This window comes from Trachypithecus francoisi, unplaced genomic scaffold (assembly GCF_009764315.1).
Source record: "Trachypithecus francoisi isolate TF-2019V2 unplaced genomic scaffold, Tfra_2.0 Contig00890, whole genome shotgun sequence".
In the NCBI taxonomy this organism is placed as follows: Eukaryota; Metazoa; Chordata; class Mammalia; order Primates; family Cercopithecidae; genus Trachypithecus; species Trachypithecus francoisi.
The window spans coordinates 35,618-52,898 of NW_022680971.1; the positions used below are offsets into that span (position 1 = coordinate 35,618).

The 17,281-nt window shown below is 52.9% G+C and overlaps 1 protein-coding gene across 1 annotated transcript; it reads right to left on the reverse strand.

Annotated features, from left to right (window-relative positions):
- Positions 1 to 5,477: 5,477 nt before the first annotated feature.
- On the reverse strand, positions 5,478 to 16,561 carry LOC117089792 (metabotropic glutamate receptor 6-like). The gene is made up of 9 exons (XM_033221360.1): positions 16,383 to 16,561; positions 15,941 to 16,076; positions 15,123 to 15,277; positions 13,719 to 13,859; positions 13,416 to 13,616; positions 11,337 to 11,482; positions 10,628 to 11,251; positions 7,473 to 7,784; positions 5,478 to 6,429 (listed from the first exon to the last, which is right to left on the reverse strand). Exons 1-9 carry the CDS (start codon positions 16,492 to 16,494, stop codon positions 6,232 to 6,234), a joined length of 2,025 nt encoding a protein of 674 aa, XP_033077251.1. The 5' UTR covers positions 16,495 to 16,561; the 3' UTR covers positions 5,478 to 6,231.
- Positions 16,562 to 17,281: the final 720 nt, after the last annotated feature.

Sequence of the window (17,281 nt, forward strand, 5' to 3'; positions counted from 1 at the left end):
AGTTCATGCAGGGGACCTTGGTAGCGCTTGAAACAGAGGAAGCTATTATCTGGTTTTCGGTTTTGTATTTCAAATTTCCAAGATGCAGATACTTGTTATAATAATGTACATTTTACCAGAGCATTAAAAAATGGAAAATTTTCCAATTACTTTTCTTTCTTTCTCAATTATTTTTCCTTCCAGTGAAGAAGAAATTCCAAAGTTGGAAAAAGTATTTAACCACCTGAAGTTCAATTGCTAATTCATCTCAGTAATATGTCTAGCAGCAAACCTTTTATCCTCCAGTTTTTAGTGTCTTTACTAATTAAAAAAATAAAAAATAGAGGTTGACTGACTGAAGAAATTTTTTTTTTTTTGGAAACTGAGTCTCGGCCAGGTGCCGTGGCTCAAGCCTGTAATCCCAGCACTTTGGGAGGCCGAGGCAGGCAGATCACGAGGTCAGGAGATCGAGACCATCCTGACTAACACGGTGAAACCCCGTCTCTACTAAAAAAAAAAAACAAAAAACAAAAAACTAGCCGGGCGAGGTGGCGGGCGCCTGTAGTCCCAGCTACTCGGGAGGCTGAGGCAGGAGAATGGCGTAAACCCGGAGGCGGAGCTTGCAGTGAGCTGAGATCCGGCCACTGCACTCCAGCCTGGGCGGCAGAGTGAGACTCCGTCTCAAAGAAAAAAAAGAAACTGAGTCTCGCTCTGTGGCCCAGGCTGTAGTGCAGTGGCATGATCTTGGCTCACTGCAAGCTCTGCCTCCTGTGTTCATGCCATTCTCCTGCCTCAGCCTCCCGAGTAGCTGGGACTACAGGCACCCGCCACCACACCCAACTGATTTTTGTGTTTTTAATAGAAACGGGGTTTCACCGTGTTAGCCAGGATGGTCTCAATCTCCTGATCTCGTGATCCGCCCACCTCAGCCTTCCAAAGTGCTGGGATTAGAGGCGTGAGCCACCGCGCCCGGCCTCTAATGGTTTTTGTACTTACCATTACTGCATGAGAGAGAAGATCACTGAGCACTCGTTATAAGCCAGGCACTGTGCATTGTTCCTACATTATACCATGAAATCTCTATAAAAACCTTCAGGTTTGTAGGGATGGATGATTATCTATCAGCTAGATATGATTGTCATACTTACTTGACAGACAAGGAGTCTTTGACTTAAGTAGCGTGTCCAAGATCACATTAGAGTTAAGAGAAGGGTTTTAAATGTGAAGGCTTTTGTGATAGATCCCAAACCCGTACGCAATAAGCTATACCACCGTGGATCTCAGGAATTGGTCACTCTGGCTGCCACATTTCTGCTCACCTCTTCTTTCTCTTCCTTTTTATTCTTTTCCCAAAATATAAGGACACATCAAAAGATGTTTCTGGCCAGGTGCACTAGGTCATGCCTGTAATCCCAGCACTTTGGGAGGCTGTGGCAGGTGGATCACCTGAGGTCAGGAGTTGGAGACCAGCCTGGCCAACATGGCAAAACCCTGTCTCTACTAAAAATACAAAAATTAGCCAGGCTACTCAGGAGGCTGAGGCAGGAGAATCACTTGAACCTGGGAGGTGGAGGCTGCAGTGAGCTGAGATCACGCCACTGCACTCCAGCCTGGGGTATGGAGCAAGACTCTGTCTCAAAAAAACAAAAAGATGTTTCTAAGAATGCTAGTGGTGCATGTTTGAGAATAGTATTATTCCCGTCAATGAATGTGACTACTACAACTGTTCAGCACGTGAAACCCTTTTTAAAAACACGTGTATAAAATGTTTCTAAGAGTGCAGCTTGGGTGCGTGATTAAGAAATGTTGTTTCCATGAATAAAGGTGTCCACTACACTATTCTGCAGGTAACATGCTCTGAAAAGACACATGTACAAAAGGTGTTGCTAAAATATTGTCAACGCAGTAGCCAGAGTGGTCCTTTTAGTTTGTCAGACCCTTAACTGTTGTTGAAACCCTCCAGTGTCTCCTCATCTCACCCAGAGTAAATGGAAGTCCATGATTTTAGTGGCCTTGGCCTACAGGGCCACACATGGTATACATACCCCAGTGCCTCAGGTGACAGTTAGCTTTATGTGTCACCTGGCCAGGCAGTGGTACCCAGTTACTTCATCAGACACTGATCTGGATGTCGCTGTGAAGGTGTGTTTTGTAGATGTCGGTGACCGCTACAGTCAGCTGACTTTAGGTAAAGGAGATTACCCCCAGTAATCTGGGCGGGCCTCTTCCAATCAGTTGAAGGCCTTCAAAGCAAAACTCTATATATCTGTATCTAACCCATATCTACGTCTAATCTCTTGACCCTTTGGGGTCTGTTCTCTGGAGAGCCCTGACTGCTCCACTCTGCTGCCTTCCTCACATTGTCTCCCTCCCTCACCCACTCCTCCATGCCTCTGTCTTTGCTGGGTCCCCAAAACACCAGGCCAACCCCTGCCCTTGGGCCTTGCGCTCGGCACTCTGCCTGCAGGAGCCCATCCCCCAGATATCTCCATGGCTCTCTCCCTACCTCCTTCAGATGAAGCCTGTACTTGATTGCCCTATTTAGAATTGCAGCCACCCCCCGCCAGCTTCCCCGTTCTCTGTACCCTGCTCTGCTGTTTTCTTTTGTCCACAGCACGTCACCCTCTAACATACAGTGTCATTTATTAGTTAGTTTTGTATGTTGTTTATTTTGTGTCTCCACCACTAGGATGCAAGTCCCATGAGGGAAGCAGTTCCCGTCTATTTTGTCTGCTGATGTATCCCAGGTGCTTAGCACAGAGTAAGCACCTAAGGATACATGTGGGACCAACAGTGACTAAGCAGTCTGGGGGGCAGTGAGGAGGGGCTAGCTGCGTGTGAGATGGGGTCCTGGGACTGCTCAGCTGTGGGGCTGGGTTAACGAGTGGGCTCTGTGTGGGTAGCGATTGGTAGGACTGGGAGGACCAATGGGAGGCTTATGGGGCCAGCAATTTGGGCACCTCTGCAGGGTGCATTAAGGAGACTCTGGCTTTCAGTGACTGTGGGAGAAATGAGTAACTTGCTCAAGGTCACTCATCCAGCAGAGCTGGAGTTGACCTCAAGAAGCTTTAACCATGACACAGTGCAAGGTCATGACGCAAAAGCTGACTTGAAGCAGCACATGGGGCGTGGGCAAGACAGGGTCTGTGTGCCCTGGAAGTTTTACCTGTCTGCAGACCAGAATGGGAAATGATACTGCAGGTAAATTCAGTATTTGAGAGCTCTGATCATACCTCATCTGGCAGACTGTATGAGTGAACAGCGCCTGGGGCGCTGTTCCATTTTCACTGGAACATGTAATTCATACTGGGAGAAATAATTCCAGGGCAACAAATGGGACAAAACCTAAGGTACAGGTCACCTGTCACTCGACAGAAGAGAAACCACACTGGGAGAATGCCTTATAAATTCCCACATAGAAGAAAACTCACAAAACTTTATTCAGGGGTCCAAATAAATTGATTAGACCTCAAAGAATTCAAACCCATGCATGCAAAAAAAAAAAAAAATCAGGAATATCTTTAGGGAGGTGTCAGCCTCCACTGAACACCATAGAAATGATCAAAGAGGCTAGGTGCGATGGCTTATGTTTGTAATCCCAGCACTTTGGGAGGTGGAGGCAGGAGGATCGCTTGAGCTCAGAAGTTCAAGACCAGCCTGGGCAACATAGTGAGACCTTGTCTCTACACAAAATAAGAAATTAGCTGGTTATGGTGGTGTGCACCCTCTACTCAGGAGGCCGACGCGGGAGGTTCGCTTGAGCCCAGGTCGAGACTACAGTGTCCTAGGATTGTGCCACTGCACTCCAGCCTAAGAAATTGAGCAAGACCCTATCTCGAAAAAATAAAATAATAAAAGAAATGATCATAGGCAGAAACCGTATGTACACACTGAGTGTGGAAAAGCCCTCTTGTGGAAGTCAGTTATTTGTATACCTCAGAAAATTCAGGAAGGAGAGAAACCTTGTGAATGTACTAAATCTGATAACATCTTCAGTAACAGAGGATGCCCCACTGTACACAGAATGGCTCATGCTGTGGAGATAACCTGCAAGTAGACCGAATGTGAGAAAGCCCACAGGAGGCAGAGAGGCCTCGCGGGCATCCGAGTTCCTAGAGAGGCCCGCAGGCATGAACATGGCAGAGTGTGAAAGTCTTCTGCGGGAAGCCAGGACTCTATGCCAGAAACTTCACACTGGGGAGAAATCCTCAATGCAATCAGTGTGGAAGTGCCTTTGCTAATAACTGCTTCTAGTTCTGAATCATGGAGTTAAGAGTGGAGAAAACCACAGGAATGTAAAACAATGTCTCAAAGTTTTCAACTAGAAGTCAAAACTCATTGCACACCAAGGAATTCATACTGGGAGAAACACTGAGGAAATAGCAAATGCAGGAAAGCTTTCTCTTGGAGATAAGAGCTCACTGACTCTCAGAGTTCATATAGGGGAAGAACCCTATACAGTCGTGAGTGTGGAACCGCCTTTGGCAAGAAAACATGCCCCATTAGCCAGGAGAGAGCCCGCACAGGAGAGAAACCCTATGGAATAAATACATTCTGGAAAGCATTCAGCAACAAATGAAACATCCTAGTTCGCACTATGGAGAAGCCCTAGGAACACAACAGATGTGGAGAAGGAGAGTCAGTAGTGCAACAAAAATGTTTGTCAGAGGAGAAGCTTTTAAGTTAATTACCTAAAAACTGCAGAAACACCTAGTCCCAAGGTCAAAACCAACTACGCACCAGAGAAGCTGTATGGGAAAGTTTGTATGTTGGATAAAGTATGGTTGACCCTCAAAACTAGCTCCAGACATCACATACTAGAGAATGTATATTGATCTTAAACAGTGGTCAATTTAACAAATTTAAATTCTACTCCCAGGGACACAAAATTCCATAACTTAAACCAAGCTTTTTGTAAAAACTATCAATGAAAAACAAACGTGTGTGCATCTGCAGCCCAAGCCTCTTCATCCCCAGGCCTGGTGCTCAGCTTGCAAATGGGTCTTCCCAGTACATACGGGGAATGAAGAGTTTCCATCGCCGTCCTAAGCCATCCACCTGGGATTCACCCTCACCACGGACATGACTGTCTGTCACTGCTCCCAACCTGGAGCTCCTAAACCCATCCCCGCCCCAAACACAGCACAAATGCAACCTGCTCCTCGTTCTCACATCACTCATACCGCACACATGTATCTGAATTTCTGAAGGTTTGCAGGGGTGGGTTTGGTCTTTTTTTTTTTTTTTTTTTTGAGATAGTCTCACTCTGTTGCCCAGGCTGGAGCACAGTGGTACAATCTCAGCTCACTGCAACCTCCACCTCCCAGGTTCAAGTGCTTCTCCTGCCTCAGCCTCCTGAGCAGCTGGGATTACAGGCACCCACCATCACGCCTGGCTAATTTTTATATTTTTAGTAGAGACGGGGGTTTCACCCTGTTGGCCAGGCTGGTCTCGAACTCCTGACCTCAGGTGATTCCCCTGCCTTGGCCTCCCAAAGTGCTGGGATTACAGGTGTGAGCCACCATGCCCAGCCAAGGTTTGGGGGTGATTTAAGGGAGTACACACAGGGGAGGAAAACAGCTATACTCTTAAGTCTGACCTCGCCCAATCCCGGGGGGATGGCGGTAAAGTCTATGGAATTGGGAATCTCATGGGGGTGCACCCCAATTCCTGAGCTCACTCCCTTGCCCCTGCAGGCCCTTCCCATGCTCACAGGGGTCTCACCCAGGGTCTCTCCCTCCGTGCCAGAGGAATCCTGCCCAGGCCTGCGTGCCTCCGTCCAGACGCACAGCCCCAGGTCTCCTCTTGCTGAGACAGCTCCTCCTCCACTCCAATGCCACGTTTCATTCTGGGGTCTACACGTTATTCCACACCGCCCAGTCCCCAGGTTATGGGGTTTGACCAAGGGGAGGAAATCCTCAATCCAGGCAAAGGCCGGGCCTTCATCATCATCTTTGGACTTCGGATGAGAGAAGTTTAGTCCCTCTCTAGAGCTAGAACCTTTTCGGTGGCTGTTTCCCACCATGGGTAGCGAGTCTGGTCTGTGGTGAGGAAGCATGAAGTTCACACGCTGGAATCAGGGCAGAGCTGGGTCCAGTTCCTTCTCCAGGCCAGCCCCACCGATGCAGGGCGTGGTCTTCGCGACTCCCTACCTCTGACTGTTCACCGTGGACCTGGGCTCTATATAGCTTCCACCGTGAGGCAAGAGGAAGAAAGGAGAGGCAGCGAGCAGTCCCGTTCCCAGCTGCCCTGCTACTTGTGGTCTTCTGCATCCTCGCCCTTGGGTGGGGCTGCCACCGTGGAGGTGGCCTTGAGGCTCCGCTTTCGCTTCTGCACATTCTGCTCCGGATGGAACAGGATGACGTAGGTTTTGGGTACGTAGAGCATGCCAAGGGACACCGACGCACTCAGGCTCAAGGACACGGTTAGTGTGGTTGTCTGAATGTAGATCTAGACCATGGAAGAGGGGGCGAGATGGGACTCAGCCCTGCTCTCCCTGCCCCGCCCCACACAGTCCTCACTACACAGACTGGAGCTGAGTCTGTTTCAGTCGGGGAACTGGGAATGAGCACTGAGACCAGGACAACAGCATGAGCAGAGGCCCCGGCACCTGAGGGGCTGGCAGCCTCCGTGCAGCTCTGGTGTGGGCAGGAGGGAGGGGTGAGGAGGGGTTATTAAGAGAGAGAGACACCTGGGGAAGCGGGAGCCAGAGCATGTCGGTGAATGAGTACGTTTCAAATACATACAAATGAATAAATGGGCACAGAGTGAATTGAGAAGCAGATGGGAAAATAAATGAATGACAGGTGCATAAAATGTTCTGCTGTGTATGTGAATAAATGATGCAGCAACGGGCTGACACATTAATGGGTTTGCAGTTATAAAGCATATGAAAGCCCGGTGTGGTGGCTCACACCTGTAATCTCAGCACTTTGGGAGGCCGAGGCAGATGGGTCACCTGAGGTCAGGAGTTTGAGACCAACCTGACCAATATGGTGAAACGCCGTCTCTATTAAAAATACAAAAATTGCCCAGCCATCATGGCAGGTGCCTGTAGTCCCAGCTACTCAGGAGGCTGAGGCAGGAGAATCACTCGACCCAGGAGGCGGAGCTTGCAGTGAGCTAAGATCACACCACTGCACTCCAGTCTGGGTAACAAAGTGAGACTCTATCTCAGAAAAAAAAAAAAAAAAAGCATATGAAGAACTTGAATTTTTAAAAAAACAAGCTAACTGGGTGACAGAGTGAGGCAACATCTCTCAAAGAAATGAAAATGATAAAAAAAAAAAAAAAAAAGAAGAGTGGATGTTAAGAAGAGGGCTTAGAAGCTTGGACAAGTGAATAAATGAACAAAGTAAGAAGGAAATGAGTGAATGAACAAGCAGCCGGATACGGGATAAACAAAAGCACGAACAAGCATTTAAGCTCATGAATGAATCCACCGGCAGAACAGGCAGGAAACAGGCAGTGAGACCTCCTGGGAGCCTCATTACCTTTTCAGCTGACTGGGCAGTGCCAAAGAAGATAGGCACGAATGCCAGCCAGATAATGCAGGTGGTGTACATGGTGAAGCCGATGGGCTTGGCCTCGTTGAAGGTCTCGGGCACGCCGCGGGCCTTGATGGCGTACACGGTGCATGTGACCATGAGCAGGAGGCTGTAGCCCAGGCAGCCGATGAGGGACAGATCCGACATGTCACACTTGAGCACCCCTCTGGCCTGCTCCGGGTCCACTGTCCGCTGCTCCTCATAGTCAATCACGCTGTGTGGGGGCCGGGCCCCCAGCCATGCTATCACCCCCACCACCTGCAGGAGCCAACACTGCATCAGATACAGCACTTCCCAGGGACAAATCCATTCCAGCCCTGATGGAGGCCCCTGCAGGTCGGGATGCCCTTGAGGCTCTGCCCATGGAGTGGGGTGCTCCACCTCTTCATGGTGCCTCTCAGGAGCACTCAGTGGAGAAGAGGGGATGGCACCCCAGGAAGAGACAGCCCAAGAGGGGCCCATCCACCCAGCCAAAGGCCCTGGCAGCTGTGAAGAAGGGCTGTGCTGGCCGTATATGTTGGCAACAGCAGTGCAGTGTGCATAAGAGGCAGCTTGGTGTCCTCTTCCTGCATTCTAGCCATTACCAATGCCATGTACTGTGCCCCTTCAAGGTAGATGGCTGAGGCCGGAAGCTCTGGAACTGAGGCCAGACTTGCATCGCCTCTCTAGCCTCCTCACATGTAGTGAGCTTCAAAATAAGGCACGTCACAGGCAAGAGAAACAAAGGAGCACTTGGTGGGGAGGAGCAGGAATGGGAGCTGATGCTGAGGAGTACTGGAGTCTGTGCAGGCCCTCACAGGGAGGAGATGGAGTCACCATTCCCTCACATGACAGGAAACACAACATCGAGCCAAGGAAAGCTGGGAACAGGAACGAAGCCACCTGCATAAAGGCGGGACCCTGGAAGGGCTGCCCCGCATGTTTGTGCAGGTTGTTCACTGCACAAGAGCGCCTAACTGGGGGCAGGGATCTGGAATCCAGCCTGCACGCCAGTGCTGTGCCAAGCACCTGGAGCGTGGCCATGTGAGCCTGCCAGAAGGGATGCTTTGCAGTCATCTGCCCACCCAGAAGAAGCAGCTTTTTGTGCTTCTCCCAAAGGCAGCAGACCCCTGAACAAAGGACCTTCCAAAATAAGTTTGGAAGTTCCTACTAGAACAAGGCTCCAGGTAGGAAAAAAAAAAAAAAAACAGTTGCTTATGAGAAACAAAAAAGCAAGTCCAGGGACGCACAGCGGTAACAAGCAAAACGGCCCACAGATGCCGCAGCCCGTGGAGCTGACAGCGAGCCAGCGGGGACAGGAACCGGCTGAGCCCAGGAGAGGAAAGCCCCACGCCCGGTGCACTCATACTAAGTGCAGGCAAATTAAAACCACAATGAGATGTCACTTCACATCTCATCATGAGGTGGTAGTCATGGCAAAAACACCCAGTGCAGTTGCAGGCTTGTGTTTTTTTAAAAATCCGTTGTTATCTGGAACGTGGGGCAGGCAATGACTGAGGCTGGGGAGGAGAGCTGGGGGTCCCCAGTGGGGTCTAAGCATCTCCACCTGGGGTGGGGGAGCACGGAGCACCTCAGGCCGGGACGTAGAGGGCACCTTCTCAGGATGTGCGGCACACGGAGACCCTGGGCCTGACCAGGGGACATTCAGGCCCTGTTATCTGGAAGAAGATGGGAGTACCTCCTAGTCACGGAGAACTGCATGACCTGAGGCATGTGGTGTGTGTGGAACCAACAGAGAAGGGGCTCGCTGGGAGTGCACAGTGCTGTGTCCAAACGGGTGAGCAGGTGTTCGCACTGAGGCCGCCCTCCACCTGGCCCTGAAACCCAGCTGGCCCTGCAGTGTCACACCAGGTCACCCTCCCCAAGCTATCTGTCTCCCGTACCCTTCGCACAGAAAACATCCAGGGCGTCCCAGACTCCAGGAGTTGTCTCCAAGGCCGTAATAACTTTACCGTCTTAAGAAAATCCCCCAAAGGAGCTCCATTTTTTAATGCACAACACCACACGAAACACTGGCCACTGGGTGGAATTCTATCTCCACTCCACAGTAAAATGTTGGACCCTATGCCTCTTATCCTCTTATCCACACTGCCCCAGTGAACAGGACAGCAGAGACTCCCTTGTGCAAACAGGAAAACCAGTCAGCTAGCTCTTCGTCCTGTTTCCATATGTGAGCCAAACTGTGGAAGAGCACGTTTGGTTTATGAAAATCACTTCGCTGTTGTACAGAAAGGTCTCTGGAGGCCCACACTCCCCGCCTTACTGCCCTGTTCTCCTTCAGGGACTCAGCAGGGGAGCTGGCGGCCCTAACAGAGCTGCTGTCACAGGACAGGAGGAGCTCCATTTCCTGCGGCCTTAAAAAAAAAAAACAGAAAAGGCTGGTCGCGGAGGCTCACGCCTATAATCCCAGCACTTTGGGAGGCCGAGACGGGCGGATCATGAGGTCAGGAGATCGAGACCATCCTGGCTAACACGGTGAAACCCCGTCTCTACTGAAAAATACAAAAAAATTAGCCGGGCGTGGTGGCGGCGCCTATAGTCCAGCTACTCAGGAGGCTGAGGTAGGAGAATGGCGTGAACTCGGGAGGCAGAGCTTGCAGTGAGCCGAGATCGCGCCACTGCACTCCCGCCTGGGCGACAGAGTGAGACTCTGTCTCAAAAAAAAAAAAAAGAAAAGAAAAGAAGAAAAAACCCACAGGAACTAAAATAGAAAAGGGTGACTGTAAAAACAGCATTTCTCTTTTTGTTTTGAGACAGGGTCTCACTCTGACACCCAAGCTGGACTGCAGTGGTGCAGTCTCGGCTCACAGCAACCTTCAACTCTCAGGATAAAGCGATCCTCCTATCTCAGCCTCCCAAGTAGTTAGCACTACAGGCATGCACCACCACGCCCGGCTAATTTTCATATTTTTTTGCAGAGACAGGGTCATGCCATGTTGCCCAGGCTGGTCTCAAACTCCTGGACTCAGGTGATCCACCCACCTCCGCCTCCCAAGGTGCTGGGATTACAGGCATGTGCCACGGTGCCTGGCCTTTTCTGCTTTGTTAATTTGTGGACAGTCCCCCTCCCTGCCCTGGCCCTTGAGAGCCTACGGACCCACCTGCAGGGAGGTGAGGCTGAAGGTGATGACCAGCTGCGAGGTGGGGCTGATGAAGGGAGGGGGTGTGACTGAGCGCTTGCCCTGCTCAAAGATGCGGTAGATACGGTTGGTCTTGGTGAGCAGGGCAGAGTAGCTGAGGGTCGTGCCTAGGCCCAGGAAGAGCCTGCGAGTGGCACAGACCACGGCCCCAGGCTCAGCCACCATGAGGAAGGTGATGGCGTAGATGAGGAAGATGCCGGTGAGGAGGACGTAGCTGAGCTCTCGGCCCGAGGCCCGGACAATGGGCGTGTTGTTGTGTCGCATGAAGGTGGCCACCACTGTGGTAGTGGCCATGATGCCCAGCACGGCCAGGAGGAGCGGCAGGGCTGCCCAGGGGGAGGACCAGCTTAGGCGCACCACAGGCGTGGGGCGGCAGCCGGTGTGGTTGGGCGAGGGCCTCATGTCCCCAGGACAGGCCTCGCACGTGAACTCGTCCACCTGGAAGCGGTACCCGTCACAGGCCTCGCAGTGCCAACAGCAGGGGACACCCTTCACCATCTTCTTCCGCTCCCCCGGCCCACAGGGGAGGCTGCACAGAGACGAGGGCACCTCGTGGGGGTCGCCAGACCACTGCAGGGCCTCCACCTGGGACGCAAAAAACACAGGCTGGGGGCTTCTGCCTCCGGGATCCTGGGCCCATGCCCACCCGGGGCTTGGTCTGCACACTCACATCCAGTCTGAGGGTCTCTGCCCACTGGCCCACTGTCTGGTACCCGCCACTGCTGGCACTGCCGTTGGTGGCCTGGTACTGGAAGATGTCGTACCGCCCAGGCGCATCTCCGTTTTCGTTGAACATCACGGGGGTTCCTGCGCTGCCTGGAGAGAAAGCCCGTCATCCTTGCTGGTCCTGCAGCCCAGCAGAGCTGTCTCCGGGGAGGCCCCAGGGACCAGCAGGAGAAAGGAGGCGCTGAACAAGCATCACTGCTCGTGAGGGACGTGCAAATCCAAGCTGCAGGGAAATCCCCCTTCACCCATTGGGATGGCCTCTATCCAAGAACCAGAAAATAACAAGTGTGTGAGCGTGCGGAGAAATCGGAACCCTTGTGCACGGCGGATGGGAAAAGGCTGCGGCTGCTGCAGAAAACAGTGTGGAGGCTCCTCAAAAAATTAAACACACGACCCAGCAATTCCACTCCTGGGTAGATACCCAAAAGACTAGAAAGCAGGGCGGCAAAGAAATACTTGTACAGCCATGTTCATAGCAGCATTATTCACATAGCCACAAGATGAGAGCAACCTGAGGCTCCACTGACAGAGAATGGACGAACATGATGGGGCCATTCATACAATGGGATGCAATTCAGCCTTCAAGAGGAAGGCAGTTCTGACCCATGCCATAAAATAGATGGACCTTGAGGACATGATGCTCAGTGAAACATCAGCCAGTCACACCTGGGCAAATACTGTCTGATTCCACCACAGGAGGTACCGAGGACAGACAGTTCATAGAGAGGAGCAGTGGAACAGTGGTTGCAGGTGCTGGCGGGAGGAGGGGATGGCGAAGTGTTTACTGTGTACAGAGTTATGGTTTTATAGATGAAGAGTTCTGGGGATAGATGGTGGTGCTGGTTGCAAAACATTGTGAATTTATTTTTATTATTTATTTATTTATTTATTTATGTATTGAGACAGTCTCATTCTGTTGCCCAGGCTGGAGTGCAGTGCCACAATCCCAGCTCACTACAACCTCTGCCTCCCGGGTTCAAGCGATTCTCCTGTCTCAGCCTTCCGAGTAGCGTGGATTACAGGCACTCGCCACCATGCCTAGCTACTTTTTCTATTTTTAATAGAGATGGGGTTACACCACGTTGGCCAGGCTGGTCTCCAACTCCTGACCTCGAGTGATCCACCTGCCTCTGCCTCCCAAAGTGCTGGGATTACTGGAGTGACCCACTGCACCCAGCCTGAATGTATTCAATATCACTGAACTCTACACTTAAACATGGTTAAGGTGGTACATTTTATATTATGTGTATTTTATCACAGTTAAAAATGAAAAAGGTTTCACAGTCCAGGCTAGGGGATGAGTTCAGACACGGAGAGAGGTCTGAGTGACAGTATGAAATTGGAATGACTTGAACAATGAGCTCTATTTTTCTTACAAGCTTGCTCCACCCACCTGCAGAGCTGCTCTGGGCTCATATTAAGTTGACTTGATTAGCAGAGAGCATGGGGGAGAGAAGATGGCGAGTGAGTGCTTAGTGGAAGAGTGGAGTTTAGAACTGTGTAAAGGACAGTGATTGAACAGAAAGTCATCTCTCCACAAATCGTGGACACAGCTTGAGTCCACTGGGGTCTTCTCAAAAGACACAATTATGAGCCCTGACCACACACCAAGCCTGGTGCCAAGGCACAGATCAGACCCACGCCTGTGCCTAGTGCATGACTCAGAGTGGGTGGCATGTAAGTGCCCCACGTGCACCCCCAGGGTCCAGACGCCCTCAAGCTCTGTGCAGTGGAGGGGAGCGTGGTGTGACCCACTGAGGGTTCCTGGCAGAAGGGATCAGAGAAGCTCCCCAGCATGTCAACTGTGAAACCAGCGCAGGGAACACTGAAGCCTGGGGAGGGAGCAGTGTTCAACCGTGGGGACCGGAGCTTGTCTCCTGTCTTTGGCACTCAGCCCCAGGTGCCCCCATTAGACCACTCAGCCTCTCCCAGCCCTTCTACCCTGAGGTCATCCCAGGCCTCACAGACAAATCCAGCCCCCAAGCTGCCCTTCACTGCTGCAGGGGTGCAGGCACCCACTCACCATTGAAGCGGACAGCTCGAATATACTGCAGAAGCGTCCGCCCATCGGTGGGCTCCATCGCCGGGCACAGCCCTGTGTGCCCAGGGCAGAGCGCCTGGTGCATGCTGTGGAGGGCATGGGCAATGGCGTACACTGCATCAATCACGAACTGCACCTTGCCCTCCTGCTCGTACGTGGAGTCCCGGCCGATGCGTTCCTCGCCTGTCCTAGGGATGCCCAGAGAAAGTGTGCCCGGCCGCCATGCACCCAACCTGGCCTCCCACCTTCCACCTCCCCACCCTCCCCACCCTGGGCAGCTCTCACCTGTGCATTTGCGGGTGGACTCATCTGACTGAGTACCTGAGCTGGTCAGTTTGCAGTTAAAATTCTCTTCCCAGAACTCGGCAAACCAGATGTTCCTGCGGTTGTTCTCCAGGGATCGAGTCATGAAATACTGGTCAAATCCTACAGAGACGGAAGGAGGGGGAGGATGGCACTGACCTGAGCCAGCTGTGTTTCTCCTGTGTCTCTCTGCCACTTGCTCACTTTTCAGCTAGAAGTGGCCAGGTGACCAAGTTCTGATTGGTGGACTCAGAGTCAACTGGAGGTTCCAGCATAGCCTTTACATGCTGATGCAAACTCAGAGCCTCACCATTTGAAAGACTTTTATCCCTGCTCCTTCTTTTGGTGGAATAAAAGAATGGGCAGAGCCCAGGGCTTTAAGAGCATCATTCACTCACTGCCCCACACCTAAAGTCACCAACTCTCAGACCTTGTGTCTTGTGAGGAGATGCCTTCATCGCTAAAACTACTCTCAGTCCAGGCTGCCACCGGAGCCCAAAAGCATCGTAGCTGAAATAAAAAGTGTGACGGTGTATATCCCCCCTAAGCCTGGGAGGCCCTAGCAGCCAGGGCTCAGCCTTTCCAGTCTGTGTTTCATAAAATAGCCCTGAAGTATGTCATCAAGGCGTCCTCAGTCCAGCCTTGGGGAGAATGAGCAATCCTATTGTAAAGTGAACCATCTGTTCCTGCTGGATTCATCCAGACCCACAGGTGGGACTGGGGGTGCAAGGGCCTCATCACTTTGATCAACAGGATGGTATATTCCATATCCTTGGTTTCTGTCCCTCCCACCCTCATCCTCAGATTGGCATGTCTTTGGCAGCACTAGAAACACAGGCACTAAATTAGAAAACAAAACCAGCCGGGCGCAGTGGCTCACGCCTGTAATCCCAGCACTTTGGGAGGCCGAGGTGGGCAGATCACGAGGTCAGGAGATCGAGACCATCCTGGCTAACACGGTGAAACCCCGTCTCTACTAAAAATACAAAAAACTAGCCGGGCGAGGTGGTGGGCGCCTGTAGTCCCAGCTACTAGGAGGCTGGGGCAGGAGAATGGCGTAAACTCAGGTGGCGGAGCTTGCAATGAGCTGAGATTGGGCCACTGCACTCCAGCCTGGGTGACAGAGCGAGACTCCGTCTCATTAAAAAAAAAAAACCCAACAGTTTCTCCCCATCCAAGGAGTGGAGTGTCCTTTTCCTCGCACGCCATCCCAGTCAAGCACTGCTTGGAGGGACGCATCCACAGATTATCAGAATCATAGGATCCGGGGATCTGAGAAGGGATCTGGATTATGGCACCAATTACACAGATGCAGAAAACGATCGTCCCCAAGAGGGGGTGCTGGGGAGACGCGTGGGGTGGGGGCTGCAGTGCCCCTGGACTCACCGTCGATGGAGGCCCTTTTGGGCAGGATGGTGATGGCCCCGACGGCCACGTCCTCCAGGCTCAAGATGGGTGAGGTCTTGGCTCCCCAGCTGTCTGAACCGACCCACAGGAAGTGGCCGGTCAGGTTGGCCTGGCGAGCTGCCTCCAGGACTCGCCTGGGAGGAGCAGGGCTGGGGTGAGGGAGGGCCTGGGAGCCTCCTCCAGCTTGGCCCATATTCCTTCCCACTCTATCCATCTCCCCTGCTCTACAATCACTCACCAGATCCTTGTTGCTCAGGAGAAACGGGGCTTTGGGGCATTTGGGGCACTTTCCCTGGGTTCTCCTCTGACCCTAGGCCTGCCCACTTGCTCTGCCCACTGTAACCCACTGTACAGGGGGCTCAGAAGGGCTCCTTGGGGAAAAATCCAGTTCGAAGCCACCCCCTCCCCACACGCCTCCACCAGCGTCACACCCAGCCTCCTAGGCTGGAGATGAACTCGAGCTGGGGCCTGCAGCCTCTGTGCCGACCCTGGGCTCCTTCCCTGACAGCTCCTTTTCTGCACTGGGATCTACCCACAGGTCCCTCCCCACATCCCTGGGAGCTGTAAACACAGACACATGTTCTGTGTGCTATTCAGTCTGGGCTTGTGGCATCTCCCCAGACCAGGCTGCTTTGCCGCTGGGGGCACCAGAATCAGAGGCAGCAGCAGGGAAGGTGGGGGGTGCGGGGAGCAGGGGAAAGGGAGGCCGGGAGGGTGTGTAAGGTGGTGATGTGCAAGAGGAGGGGTGGGACCCTCGGGAGAGCCCCAGGAGCCCAGTGATTGTGCCACTGTCCCACCTGATGTCATCCTCATTGGCAAAGATGATGATGCCCCGGGCGTTGGGTGTCTCCATGAGTCTCCTGATCACCTTGTTGAACTCTCCCGGCTTCGGTTCCCTGGGAATCTTGATAGACTGGGCAATACAGACCCCCCCTGGGTGTTGGGGGTGCCAAAGTCAGCTTCTGTCCCACCCACCCACACACCCACCTGACCACTGCTACATAGGACTGTGTAGCCTGACTGAAGGGTCTGCAGGGGTGAAATCTGGCCTGCACCCTCCACCAAGCCTGAGGCAGGGCTGAGTCGTCCAAAAGCAAAAGGCCCTGCCCACATGGAGCACAGCCAGGCAACCTCCACCCACCATGGACCCAGGCCCCCCATCCTTCTGCTTCCGTCCCACCCGAGGGCCCCGGGCCCACACTACGGAGACTCCTTGGTGCCTCGGAGCCCCCAGCTCACCAGCCTCTCGGGAGATCTGAACGAAGGCCTCAACCCCGCTTTCGCCATAGTTGCCCTCAGAGGCCAGCGTGGACACATAGTTCCATCCCAGTGCCCTCACGATGTCCACCATGGCCTGGGCCTGGTAGGAGTCAGGCGGCACCACCCGGGAGAAGAAGTCATAGCGCGTGGAGTCGCTGAGCTCCGGGGCTGTGGAGGCGTAGCTGATCTGCGGTATCTGGAGGGCGGGAAGGACAGCCGAGCTGTGGACGGAGGTCAGTAACTCGAGAGAGGGAGGCTGGGCTGGGGACGGAGGTCAGTCACTCGAGAGAGGGAGGGCAAGGGGGTCTCAGGAACAGGACAGCCGGGCTGGGGACGGAGGTCAGTAACTCGAGAGAGGGAGGGCAATGGGGGCTCAGGAATGGACGGGGCACAGAAGGTGTGGGGCTGGGACCTGGGACACAGATGGGGCATGGAAGGCTTGGGGTGGGGACCTGGGGCCAGCTGGAGCAGCCACCTGGAAAAGCTAGAAGCTGTGGGCAAGGTCTGCGTTTTGTGAGTGGGCCTGAGAACTCTGTGAATGTTGTGCATGTGAGAGGTACGCAGGACTAGGGGAGAGGGCAGGACCGCCACGTATACTGGTACAAGCTGTGTCCTGAACAAGAACGCCCCAGCAGAGGGCCTGCAGCCCATCCAGCCGCATCTGCCTGTCCCAGTCAGCCCCAGGGGAAAGCACCTTTTCTTGATTCACACCAAGGGGTGGTCTGCAGGGGCGGACAGCCCTAGCAGGGATTAGGGCAGACAGGGAAGCACCAGGGGATGTTTGATTTAAGGCTGTGTCTGGCCTAGAATGGGGTTTGTTGGAAACTGGGTTTCTCTGCATGCATTACAGTGATTAACAGCAGAGATCAGAGGCTGAA

What these genes read in the sequence shown, in the direction of transcription:
- LOC117089792 (XM_033221360.1), bottom strand. Translation starts at nt 16,494, where the DNA reads ATGGTGGACATCGTGAGGGCACTGGGATGGAACTATGTGTCCACGCTG. An exon ending in GCCAATGAGGATGACATCAG is followed by an intron (nt 15,278 to 15,940) that starts GTGGGACAGTGG and finishes TGCTCCTCCCAG; the next exon opens with GCGAGTCCTGGAGGCAGCTC. An exon ending in CAGAGACCCTCAGACTGGAT is followed by an intron (nt 11,252 to 11,336) that starts GTGAGTGTGCAG and finishes TTTGCGTCCCAG; the next exon opens with GTGGAGGCCCTGCAGTGGTC.